The sequence below is a fragment of the Sparus aurata genome, chromosome 15, assembly GCF_900880675.1.
Source record: "Sparus aurata chromosome 15, fSpaAur1.1, whole genome shotgun sequence".
Taxonomy (NCBI): domain Eukaryota; kingdom Metazoa; phylum Chordata; class Actinopteri; order Spariformes; family Sparidae; genus Sparus; species Sparus aurata.
Window position 1 is genome coordinate 24,008,380 of NC_044201.1, and position 13,712 is coordinate 24,022,091.

A 13,712-nucleotide genomic window follows, 5' to 3' on the forward strand; every position below is an offset into this window, starting at 1 on the left:
TCTCGCCTTTTCATCACTTTAATTGTATTTAATTTTAAAATTGGTTTCATGAAGCGTTCACTCAGTTCAGCTCATAATTAATTATGCTGTATGTCTTCTCTGCTCGCAGCAGCCGTCTGTATGTCAGAGCTCCTCTTTTTTTTTTATTTCTGAGGAGTGTTTTCCATTAGAGGGCAGTACAGAACGGGAAACAGAAATCAACATTTCAACCTTGAATTCATCCTGCACATTTAATCTGTGACTTAAATGTTTATATGTTATTTTATTTTCATCACAAGCCTGTTAAATCCCTCTGGGGCGAATTATTCTTTCTTTAAAAAGACCGTATGGAGAGGGCAGCAGCAGTGCTGCTGGTGTGAAAAATCAGTTTAGCTTTAATTGAAAATGTCCTTTACTTCTATTTTTCTGCGTTTCCTCGAGACGATCTGTTGTAACATCGACAGGGTTTTTTTTTTCCCCCCACTAAATTCTTGATTCTCCTAACTGTCTGCTGCAGCTCCAGAGTGACCCTTACTTGCCCATAGTTATTCCTCTTCTGTTCAGCCCAGGTAGCCTAATAATCCACCCTCCAAAAATAACCTCGTCTCTAACCTTTGCAGAACCAATTCAAGTGGCCCACTCGCTGAATACATTTGAACTTTGCTGCATTTTTGAATTTCTTATCCGATGAGCTCGGTGCGGCTGCTGTCTTGCCGTGCTGCTGGACTCACTTACTCTGCCGTTGGAGCTCCATCGCAGGCGTAGATGTTGAGGCAGCAGACAGGCAGATGAAGAATGAGACTCAGTCTGTGGTTTCACAGAGGGCTAATGATGCCTGTGGTGACTACAGGCTACAGTCAGCCCCCTAACGAAGGGAGCTGTGACACAGCCACAAGGGGTCCCATTTAAGCCAGGCGCACTCTGAAGTGCACTGTAAGCACCCTCCTTTTTTTTTGCTTGTGGCTAAGTAAATTCTGAGGAATGCTACGAATTTAGCAACCAGAGAGATACTGATGTCTGTAGAGTTCTGGAGTTGATGTTAAAAAACAAGTCCAGCATCAAAGCGTCAGACATGCTGCCAGTAATTGACCATGTAATTGCTTCGGTACCCAAGGAATGCCTCTGAAATAATTCACACCTTTTATTTTCTCCGTCTCTCTTCACATTTTCTTTGCGTTTATCCGCGTTAGCAGCAGTGTTATTATTACATCTCTATTATTTTGTGGTTGTTTTTTCTTCGCCGTGCGCGCCACTTCCGTATCACACTGGCTCCCAGATAAAAAGGAATTAGATTAAAAGAGGCTGAGACGATCTCATCATCCGCACTGTTAATCTCTGTGAAACCTTTAATTTTGGCCTAATATCTGCCTCCATTTCAGAGAGAGAGGGAGAGAGCGAGAGTGCACGTGCTGCGTGCTCGTGTGCGTGCGCGTGTGTGTATGCGTGTGTGTAAGAAAGAGAGGGGAGAGAGAGAGAGAGCATGTGGCCATGCGTGTTGGTGTGTGCACATGTGTATGTCCATATGTGTGTGGGTGAAGTGGATGATATTGAGTCTGACTTCATAAATCACCCAGACACTGATAAACTCCCCATGCACCCACACACCGCTAATGGGCAACCCTTAAGGAGTGTGAGTGTCTCGTGCGGCGTTTGATTCAACATTTATTAACCCCCTCACACACACTCTCTCTCTCACATACGACACACACTCATTTGAGCCCCCGGAAAGTGCGAGGATGTGGTTGGTGGCATCGGCAGCGTTAGCGCGGGGTTCTGACCTGGCCGGGCCGTATTAATCATGGAGCGATAGTAGTAAGATACATTTTAGCTTATACAGCCACAACAACAACCTCCTGCGTTTCCCGGCATTAGTTCCCTTCTCATAACTTATATCCTGTCTCCAACTCCCCACTTCCCATCTCATATCCTGGCACCCCTCCTCATTATAGAGCAATTTTCTGCCCCCACATCAAATACAAACACACCCCGCGCCTCCATCTCTTGCTCTTCATACATGTCGCCTCATAATTCTAATGTTATCACAACCTGCGCGCGCCCCCCCCCTCGGTACAAGTCGCGGGGCTTAGCGGTGGTGGGGACCCTGCAGAAGTTAATCCTGCAGCCACATCGGTGATTCACAAATAGCTGCTTTTATTCTTCTTAACAAGTTTTTTTTTTTTTTGTACGCTTGCAGGAGAAACTTTTCGGAAACATATTAACTCCGCTGCGAGGGGCGCGCCGCGGCTGCTGCTGCTGCTGGGAAAGCCGGAGGAGTATCCGGCATGCAGATAGGCAGTGTCCAACAGTCAGTCAGACAGATAGACACAGGGATAGATAGCCGGATAGACAGACATTAGGCTGGGGCTTGGCTGCACTATCGGGTTTCCTCCCCCTCTGTCTGTCTGCCGGGACAGCCTGGCCTCGGAGGCCCTGACACCGAGGCACCGCGCAGCCAGCCACGACAGCTGCCGCAGCAGCATCTAATACCAACACACTCCACGCTACGCCACAACTACAAAGAGAAATATCATTTCAAACATGGCATACTTTGATGCTCTTGTAATGATCTTTGTGTTTTGAGAGAGAACGCGGGAGGATGGAGGATTCGTATGGTGCCTTTCTTTTTGTTTTGTTTCGTTAGAACAAAGAGACCCCCCCCACCCTCCCCTCCACATGAGCAGGTTTAGGACAGTGATGATGAGATGCAGCAGGATTAAATGAGAAAGTAAAAGAAACCCTGAGAGGTATCAGCATGCCGGCGTGCGCACGTTAGTAACCTTGTGTCAGTGTGTCATCGTAACCTTCTGAACCCCGGGGTTGTTGAACTGGGGGTCTCTAATTAGGAACGGCTGATGAACGGCCATGCGTTACGTGAGAACGGGTGCCTGCGAGCGCGTATCAATCTGTGACTGTGCAGCGCGGTTGTCAGCGTGGTAAGGAGAGTGTCTCAGCCTGGAGAAAGTGCAGGTCTAGCCTTGGTCATGTTGACGGAGGGGCGGCACTTCACAGGCTCCAGGACCCCATGGCACCAGTCTCCCCAGTCCCCCAGACAGACTGGGAGCATCTGGGCTCTGTCAGCGCCTCTGGCCCCCGCAGACTCCGATCTATATGACGGGGGAGAGGAGTGGATTGGATCAGGGAGAGGGAAAATATGAGCCAGATTCCTCAGCCCTGTGCGAAACGCATGCTTTGCCAGTTAGCATGTTTCATGTGCGTGTGTGCGTGTGTGTGTGTGGCTGCATTAAGGCCTGATAACAGGTCCTACTGATTAATTTTATATGATGTGAGATGTGGGCTTATTGATTGGCGTCTAACGTTGGAAAAAAGTCCTCTCCATAAATTGTCCAATTAAGCATTAATTAAAAAGTGTGCAGCTCAAAAACATGCAAAGCCCGTTCTGAAGCGAAAAACATCAAGATTAGACTGACAGATATCATTCCAGGGTTTCCTTCTGAAAGCAGATATGGCTCCTAAGCTTTCGCCGCATGGAAACCGATACACACACACACACACACACACACACAAGACTAATTAATCCATACACTAAATTAGGTATATAAATTGTGGTCCCCGATTTAACAAGGTCAGTTTTAACTTCTCCCTTTACACTTTATTTAACTGTGTAGGAGAGGAAAAAAGGAAGCCCTATCAATGCGCTTCGCTTATTATGATTGACGATTGATGATTAAGTCCTCCAGCTGACACACACCACCAAAGCCGGTGAGTTGGAATTGGATGTGACACATACACAGTTCTGCGTGTTAGGTAATTCGTTGACGAGGGGCCAAATTCATTTATGGAACAGCGGTATTGGCAGGCATGGACACTCTCTGCAAAAACAACGATAATCACAGAGGTTTGGCGCGGCGTGACAAGGACTCTTCAGGGAAAGGCCCTTACACGCTGCTTTGTTGGCCGTTCCTCCCTAAGATGGAGGGAAACATCCGCCACTGTTCTTAAGATGAGAGTCGCTCAGAGCGGGAGGAGAGGTTTATGTAAGGTGCGGATGATGCCGAAAAGGGCTTGATTAGCACTTGTTGGGTCTGTTTTGATGGGAGCGCTTGTGCCTCATTACAATATCTGGAATGTGTAGATTCTCGTAAATAAAAATTCCGCCAAAGTCTTTACTTTTCAGGGGACACAATAAGTGATTTTCCTCCCTCTTTTTTTTGCGGGGAATTGATGAAATAAAAGCTCTGATAAATCCCCCGTAATGAAACATGAGGGGGACCCTGTCTCAAGCCATTTAATCTCTTTTCGCATTCTCCATTTTTTCTGCTAATGAGCCTTATTGACAATCAAACAGAAGCTGTCATCCCCCAGGATGCAACACTCCCAGCCCCTGCGTGTTTGTCATAGTGTCCTGGCAATCAGAGCTGCCTGCAAGACCAGGCTGGCAGTTAGTGGTTCTCACAGCAGCACTGCCTGAAAATGGCACACTTCCTGTAGAGTTGCAGCTGCCACCTCTGCTACTTCCATTACTTTCTATAGCATGCAGATGTTGTATCAACATTCCCTGCCAAGGGGACTGTAATAACTGTGAGATTCATGCCATGTTTCAGAGGCACGTCAATTTCTCAAGTGGCACAATTAAAGAGGGAAATACAGTACCAGGTTTTTCACAGGCGCTGAAATCGGAAAAGGGCTTTTTCACTTCTTTTTTTTTTTTTTTTTTTCCAGGGGCGGATGGGGTGGAGGGGCTGTTTCATAAGGGTTAAGAAATCCACCCGATTTTTACTGCCCTTTTCCTGAGTTGAGCTGTTCTGTGAGCCTTTGTGAGGCAGACCTGTCGTGACCCACAGCGGATATGGAAATGGGGCTAAGGTTTTATGGGCCAAACGGATTGGACACAGTCAAGCTCAGGGGGCATGAATATTGGATGTTATTTCTGGTCCCTTTTTATGTAATCCATTGCCAATACATTATTAATAGATGATATCATATCCAGAACTACTGGACAAAGCACTACAGAGGGGTGCTATGAAAGGAGCTCTATGTGGTGGAGACTGTGGCAGAAAATACAGTTCAAGCGATATTATTTTATCACCGTAGCCTAACACTCCCTGACCAGGCGATCTTTACGGTGTAATTTTTGGAACTAAGCGAAGTTCATAGAGGGAAAAAATATAGTGAATGCTGTATTTTCTACCGGGGGTAAATCCTGCATTTGTGGGTTCGAGATGCACTGAAACATTGATGAAGTATCAAATGACACCCAAATACAAGTTTAATGGATTTTGAAGCACTGGGATACTTTGCTCATCCTCCTTGACTGCAGTGAGTGAAGTGGAAATCTTTTGCGAGGATCTAGAGTTTTCCCTGCTGCAAAAAGCTGACTCCCAGTGTAAAGTAGCAGGGGAGCAGCGTCTTATCTGATGTACCGATTCACAGACACGGAGGCTGTGCAAATGTGGGACTGTTTTTTCTTTTTGTTTTTTGTTTTTTACACTTTTTTGTTTTTTTTTATAAAAGAGGTCAAATTCTCTGTTTTCATTCAAATGTGGAAATTGCTCACAAAAAAAGGTCAGACTCCGGATTTTCTGATCCATTGTCGTCCCGAAAGTTATGATCTCTGCTTGTGCAGTTTTTATGAGTCAGAGCAGCAGTATCCCGCTCCGCGTATAAACTTCACGAGAGTTGAAGCCGCTTTTTTTTCTTTCTTTCTTTTTTTTTTTTACCTTTCGCAAAACACATCACTCAGCGGTTACACAAATCCTGTATGTCCAAGAGAAAATCCTTAAAAAAAAAAAAGTACTTCTCAGCACTGGCCATCGAACAGAGAAGGGGGGGGGGGGGAGAACAACGACTGCCCTCCACCTTTGAGGTTCCCGGCCTGTCTTCATACCGTACACATGTCGGCACAAAGGTATTACCACATCAACATCCATTAAAAGTGAAGCCCCTCAATGAGCGTTACATAGGGAGCGGATGCGTAAGGTAATATTCTCTTTTTAAGGTCAGTTTGAATTGTTTTTTCTCATGGGAGAGCGGCAGATTGATAAAGAGCAAACAAAAAACCTCTTTTCTGAATGCGTGTCCTCCATGGCCTCAATGAAGGTTTCATTCCTTTATATCATCCAGCCCAATTCCCAGCATGCACGGCCATTGTGGCTCTTTCAACTGGAGCTCTCCATTGACTGGCTCATTGTCCGGCCGCTCTTTTGTGTGTCGCTATCACCGGAGCACAATCTTTCACCTGAACAGCACAGGAGCGCAGCCGGGATGTGCTCACGTGAAAAAAACAAAAAAGAAAAAAAAAACAAAACCCTACCGAGTCGTCCGTAAAGATGCCGGGCTGCGCAATTAACCCGGGCCCACTAATTAAGAAATATCCAGCTCATGTATCAACATTTAAAAATCTTCCGGTGATGCTCGTTAATAACGCGGTTTATTTGTCATGCGTCACACAGAGACGTTCAATATTACCGCTCAGGCTTTTTTTTTTTTTATTGAGAGGAGGGTTTTTTTTTTCTTTTTTTTTTTTTCTGAAATATAACAATGCACGAGCAGATGTTTGAAGCGTGGCCCTCGGCAACACAAGGCTAGTTAAGATCGATATTGCTTTCAATATTTCTTTCCTTTGACAGATAACCAGTACTGAGGAAAGTCTTGATAAGAGTGGCAACATATGGATGTGGCGCGGCTCGCTCTCTTTTGATTGCGTGACCCCGTGACCTTTGCCTGCGTTTGAGAGGGAGGCGGCCACATGGTACGGTGGGGGTCTGTCGGGCTCTGGTTATGGGGCATTATTGACCCAGGATTTATAAATATTTAATGCACACATTAAGATCATGGTGGAGGGTGGCCATTAGAGTTCTCCAATAAAGAGGCTCTCACGATGATTGAGTGGTGTGGCAGAGCGAGGAGCTTGGGTACAGAGAAACCTGCTGAGACAATATACCGGACCTCCAGCCTGCCTGCCAGGCTTCACAGCTCTTAAAACTGGCAACAACTGAGCAAGCCAGTCGTTTTTTGATTGTACTTTCACCCTCAGGATTGCTCTTTTTCGTCTCCTCCACGAGAGGCTGTTTCCTTTGCTTCATTTATCGGGCAGTTCAGGCTAAATAAGTGTACAGTCTGTGCAACATTTTCGCCATTGAACAGTTGAGACAGCAGTAAGCAGAGCGATAGATCCGAAACCTGTGTATGTGTATCTGAAACAGATAATGCAATGTCAGGAGGCAGATGTGTGGCCATTGTTATCAGACACATTGGATTATCGGGGGAATGATTTGAAGCGCAGGGCGATCGCAGCTGAAAATTAAATCGCTCCTTTTGAGTGTATCTGTCCTCTGTGCTATCAGCAGCTCCTGGACTATCTCCCCCCGCGCTGCCGAGGGGTCCGTGCATGCCGGCTGACATAATAAGCCGTGATATGCTGATTGCCCACTCGGGTTGCTGTCGTTTAATTGTGCATTAAAGGGAGAGGTGGCCTCGGACAATGTTGCCTTGATGAGAAATTGACATTTTGTGACCTGCTCTGCGCGACCACTCAGGCTGCCAGATAAGATGCTCAGTTGTTTTTAAGGAGAAGCCACCATTCTTCCCTCAAACACTTCTATCCTTCTGTATGACCCACTTGATGAGTATAGATTTCACAGTGGCCCCCCTTTCAGCGCTCAAACTATAAGAGGTTCAAAACGATACCAGCCCTTATAGACAAAGGATAACCTTGCTCTTTCAATGTATTGATTCTTTATTAACTAGGTGGCTTAATGCAATGAAATGAGGGATTTGAATGAGCCCCATTTGGGGTGCTTTGAATAAAAAGCTTGCACTGTTTATGAATGACTACAATGAACCTTTGAAGCACCACAGATGCAGGATATGCTGATACAAAGACCAGTGAGGAATATGTCACAATGTCAGAGTGCTTTGCTTGAAAGAATATGAGTTGAGAGCAGTTTTCATCTTTTATGGATGTTACACTTTTCCACAGGTTTCAAACAGTTATCTCTATGGCAAAGTCTAAACACTACAACTTACAGACGAATCACAGGTTTGTCCTCAGATGTTTTTCGACTGTCTCTTCTTGTCTTTTTTTTTTTTTTTTTTTTTTTTTTTTGTCCTGATTGTCAGTTTGTCTGCCAGCCAAACTGTACTTAAAACTGAAGAAGTCCACAGTTGAGGAGCTATGGTGTTTTTACTGAAAATTTTAATAAAACATCACTTATTTCATTTCTGTTTCCATTCCAAATGTTGACATTTTTAAATTTTCTTCCCTGTAAACACATGTAAGCTATGTGGCAGAGTCGTAAGTGGTGAGTAAAAATGACTTCTATACATTCTACAAAACAGAAAAAAATACAACCACAAATGGAGTGTTTTTTTTATCTCCAAGGTTGTCCCTCATGCACATTAGTCTCTATTGGATCTTAACAACTATCATATGGGTCACAAACAATTTATTTTGACAATACAACCAACAAAGTTTTCTCCAAAATGGTCTGTATAGATAATTTAAAATCAATATAAAAATAAACAATGAAGTTTGACTTCCCCTTTAAAAAAATGGACAGAGAGTCTTGACGGAGTAACACAAATTTTTTGAGGATACACATGAAATATATGCACATTGCATTTCATCAAATACAAAAAGAAAAACAAATGAAGGCAACAGTTCTTGGCTGAATTATCTGTGCTGCATCACTATATTAAGGGCATGACGATTAATACATACATAATGAAAAGCAATATACAAAATTTCAGAGATAAATACATTATTTATAGTTGATATGTTACAAAATTTCCCTCAGTGAGCGCAAGTGTGTGTTTGAACAGAAAGATGACGATGAGCTACTATACTCCTACATTCTCAATGGATTTTAAACTTGTTTTTTAAGTGTTTTTTTGTTGATCTAAAAGAACATGAAAAAGACAGATGTATAAATATTTAGCACAAGTTTGGCAATATCACAATAGTCTACAATTTTTAACCACATATAAAACACATAAGGGAGTCGGAGCTAGAAGGGGGAGACTGCTCCTCATCAACAAGAAACAGACTTCACAGTAGCCTAGGAATGCATTAATATACAGTGCTAGCAAAAAAGTTGAAAAACATGGCAAAACACACTTGCTTAAAAGGAAGCTCTAGACATGGAAGTACATCATATTCATCAACAGAGCAGTGTTTTTGTACACGTCAGTGTGCTTGTTGAATCGAAGAGGATTTTTTTTCTTTTTTAACTTTTGAAGATGAGTTCTAGCTACAATAAATTACAAAATTTAAGTTAAAATGCAGGAATGAAACATGATACAACCTTACCCACCCAGCCCCCGTCCCGTTTTTACTCGTATTTGTTGTACTTTTATGATCAATTTTTCTACATTATATATCTCATATATTTTCCAGTTGAAATTCAAACTGTCTTGGCCCCTGTGTATTTTTCTCACACATAAAAATACAAAAAGTCACATTATAAAGACACACAACTGTTGTGAATCTATTAAAAGAGAGTTGAAACAGAAAAAACAATTTCTCGAAGTTCATTGGCAAATGTACTGTACATCAGTGTTTTTTTTTCTTTTTTTCTTTAACTTTACAACCAGATGGTGAGTCCACAGAGTCCCTTCCAGTATTGAATGTGTTGGTTGATTGGACGGATCCAAGGCCGAAGCGCAACCCGACAAGGTATACAAAATAAACCCTCCATCATCCTGTGTCCTCTTCAAGGGTGAGAAAATGTGGGGCAGAAAAAACAAACCAAAAAAAAAAAAATCCCACAGAAAAAAAAAAAAATATTGTTCCTCATGAAATCCTTTTTTTTCTGCAGGTTTTTTTTTTTTTTTTTTTGCGAAAAGTCATTTAAAAGGAAAAAAAAAAAATCTTTCTTTTCTCTTTTTTTTTCGTCTTCATCTTTAAAAACAGAACAAGCGGTTGACTATACATTAACACCAGCGATCGGCTGTGTGCTGAGGGGGTGTCCTGTGAAGTGGTAGTGTGTAGACTGGTGCTTGAGATGATGAAAGTGCATTTACATTGGAGGGACAACCAGGCCGGACATGGCTGGAAGAAACAGAGACAGGAAGGAGAAGGTTAGTTTATTTGGGCTGAAGAAAACAGGTTTGGATATAAATTTGAAAAAAAATTATTAAAATAAATCTTTGAGCATGCATGTGTATGTTATGTGTGTGTGTGTGTGTGTTGTGTGTGTGTATGTTTGTGCGTGTGTGAGTCCGGCCATCTGACGCTGCACAAGTGCGTGAATGTAAGCCTTAATGTGCCTGTTTGCGTATGTGCCTGTGAGTGTTTGCCGTGTCCGCCAGCCTGCTGCTGCACGTCCTCCTAACGGGGGGGGAAGAGTTTGAAAACCTCCCTCCTGCTCTGACATTTCAGCCCCCAGCATGCCAGTCTCGCTATGTGTGATATTTCTCCTGGCGTTGGGGTAATGGCAAACAGTGGCCCAGACTCCCAGGAGACGCGGCCGTGGTGACGGCAGAGCAACAACACGGTCACTTCCCACAATGCCACAATGCTACAGTACTAGACTCCCCTCAGATTCCCCTTCTCCCCGCTTCCTTTCCCTCCCCTCGTCCCTTTATCCTGCGACTCTCTCCGACGCGGCAACCGTTACATCGCCGCATTCCCCGAGTCTGCGTCATTATCTGAGAGAGATTAGGCAAGATCAAAGGTAGCTTCCGTTATTTTACCACGACCATCTGCTGAGGATATCATTAGCAACTGTACCTCACCCTGAGAGTTTATATATTCAGGATTTTCACACGTTTTAACAATTAGGCGACTAGTGAAGTGCTGGGATGATATATTATTATATTGCTCTGAGTATATTTGTAGAGTCATGGTTGAAATGCTTTTAAGTTTGCCAGCGCAGATGATGGCAAGGCATTGCTCATTAATTTCTGCACAACATGTATTAATAAGTATGAACGTGTAGCAAGATGAACTTTAATTTCCCACTTCATTAAGCCCAATGTTATTAATCTTGGGGCACACACTACGGCTAAGCTTGTTTTCAAAGCAATCATGTTGGTCATGACACATGCACAAAACCTAATAAACATAATTACTAAAACAATTCTGGGAAGGTCTTTTTCCTGCGACATCAGAGGGGATCATTTGTATGAAAGGGCAACGAGGATGTATGTTTGCGTGTGTGCTTTGCGCAGTCCTGCACAGTGCTTGAATGGTATGTGAAGTGTGTGTGTGTGTGTGTGTGTGAGTGTGTGTGTGTGTGTGTGAACTGAAAAGGTGTAAATTGGCCTGTCAAAATGCATATATTTGTAATGATTAATCCCTCACCAAACCGGACAGAGGCCTGAGCAGCGGTATCTGACCAGTAGTCCGTAGGGAAGGGATGAGGGGGTGAGGGGGGCTCACCTTGCAGTCCGTTGCCGTTGGCGCTGGTGCAGGAGGGGGGTGGGGAGGCCTGGGGTCGGACCACAGGGGCGAAGGCGCTCTTTTGTTTAACTGCAGAGACGATAGGGAGGGAAAGAGAGGAAGGAGGGAGGGAGAGAGTGAGAACGTGCTGTGAGCGGTGCCGGAGAGGGAGAGGGCAGTTAAGGTAAGGCGAGGATAGTATTACTGCCAGGGGGGATACATGATCAGTACTCACAGGCCCCTACCATCAACATCTTGTCCGGTTGAACAAATACAGGTGGCATATGGTGAAATACACATAAAAATGAATATTTCTCCTACTCTGATGTGTGTTCTCCGAAGTACTAAAACTAAACAAGCCCCCGTGAATGAATAGTAATATATTATCGCCATCAATAATGTTATAACCCTGTCAGAAGTGATTCATAGAAGTGAAAACGAATGTGGGAGCTGGAATTAAATCAGCAGCAGCTTAGTGCTACTACGGCGTGCGATAGTGGCAAGCTACTCACTTCCATATGGGGAGTTGGCAGAGGATCCGTTGAGGAACCCAGGGGAGCTTGGCACTCCCAGGTTCATACCGGCATTGCCGTAGCCATTCATGCTGTTGCTGACGGTGTTGTAGCTCGACTGCTGCGGGGTGCTGCTGGAGATGTAGCCCCGGGGGGACACGCTGCTGGTGTTCCGGCTGTAGCCCACTGAACAACACGGGTGGGGAGATGCAAAAAAGGAAATTTCATTCATTTTTCTTGTGTTTTTCCCGTATGTACAGTATTTACCAGGGAAATGTTCACTGATTAGACTAAATGATAATGTGAAATCACTGCAGCCATCCCACATTTTTACACCAGCACATACTGCAGATTAATAAGAAAAAGAATCTGGCTCTTAATTAGACTCTTTAAATGCCTATATTGTGGGTGAAAATGGGGCCAGTGAATGCTGTGTTTTTTTTAATGAGTGGAATAAAAAGTGAAATTTAACTATTTCTCATTTTCCCACAAACCCTCCTGGAATCCCCCAAAGGACCCCCAGCGGCTCCCTGGACCCCACTTTTGAGCACCACTGACTTATGGAGCCGTATCCTAAATCACATACCTTGGTCATTCCCTTGTGACTCAGACACATTGACTGCTAGCTGGCTGCTGAAGGAGTTGACTCCCATCATGCCGTGGGAGGCTGTGTTAGCGAGCGAGGGGATCTGGTTGTGGTTGCGGGGAACGCTGTACAGGGCCTCTGCGATGTCAGCTGCCCTCTTCAGAATGATCTCCTGAGAAGCGCAGAGAAGGCAGAGGTTTTGTTATTTATGTGTTGTTTTTTTTTTTTCGCTTTCGCTTTGATGCATGCTTCTTGGCTATATGGTTTAACACATGTAGCCTACATTGTTCCAGATATAGTGGTGAAGATACCCTTTGGTGATTCTATCAGTAAATTTTCAATGGTTTTTTTCTCATGTAAGCAAGAGGCTGAGGCAGCTGCGTGGATACGGACCTGATTGTTGTGGGGCATTCCATAGAGGGCTTCGACGAGATCAGCCGCTCTCTTCAGTAACACCTCCTGATGAGGAAAACAGGAAGAGTAAATGTTAAGACCTCGGCAGATTATGTTCGAGACCCCAGTGGTCTGCACAGCAACAAACAATATCCAAAACAACATTACACAGCGGGGTCGGGGAGCGCTTTAGAAATGTTTACATATTCGAGCGCTAAATAAAAGCCACCCTGATTTAAGAGGCACCAGTGTTGCATTTATACAGCGCTACCACTTTGCTCCTTCCAACCATGCAGAGCAGTGAATAATGTTCCCTATCTTAATTAAACTGGCATAGTCCTTTAAAAACAACACCTCACCCCTGATTCTGGGCTTCACGTTTGCTCTGGAGTTCAGCGCCGAGTCCCCTCTCTTCAGAACAATAAAGTGAATTAGCTCTGGGTTAATCTAGTTCTGTTGTAATGACATTAAGGAATTTTTCAATTAACCTCTTTGACTGGCTGTTGCAAAGGACTTCACAAATGACTTCCCATCCAGCAAGAGCTGGGTGCTTGTGCCTTGGGGACACGGATGCTCAGGATGTGGTCTTATCCATGTCTGCATGCTTGCCCCCGCTTGACAATGCGGATTAGCTGTGTTGCTTTGGCTCTTAACACTGAAAATGAGTTGGCCCCGGATCCCGTTCCCCCCACTCTGTTTCGGGCTTTCAGCAAGGTGGGGTTTGGCCCGTTTGTGTGTCTTTATCTGCTCTTTGAATTCAGCACTTACAATTAAATCCCTCTCAAGCAACCAGACTGCTCTCTTTGTTTTCTATAATACAGAAGGCAATATGCTCTGCGAAAACCCTCTTCTCCTTTAGAGTGCATTTAATCTGACAAAGGCGAGTTGCAGACATGGCTGT

At 44.2% G+C, this 13,712-nt stretch overlaps 1 protein-coding gene across 4 annotated transcripts in view; it reads right to left on the reverse strand.

The window, feature by feature from the left end:
• Positions 1-7,880: 7,880 nt before the first annotated feature.
• Positions 7,881-13,712, reverse strand: part of LOC115596729 (transcription factor COE3) — a 69,334-nt gene continuing 63,502 nt past the window's right edge. For 2 of the 4 annotated variants that reach the window (XM_030442114.1, XM_030442113.1), the window contains exons 12-16: positions 12,812-12,877; positions 12,419-12,590; positions 11,833-12,018; positions 11,321-11,410; positions 7,881-9,988 (exon numbers count right to left, since the gene is read on the reverse strand). In XM_030442114.1, the coding sequence (XP_030297974.1) occupies positions 9,957-9,988; positions 11,321-11,410; positions 11,833-12,018; positions 12,419-12,590; positions 12,812-12,877 (546 nt within the window). In that variant the 3' untranslated portion in view covers positions 7,881-9,956. Of the gene's footprint in view, positions 9,989-11,242; positions 11,411-11,832; positions 12,019-12,418; positions 12,591-12,811; positions 12,878-13,712 lie in introns of all 4 variants that reach the window. The other 2 variants (XM_030442112.1, XM_030442111.1) reach the window with 1 other exon arrangement.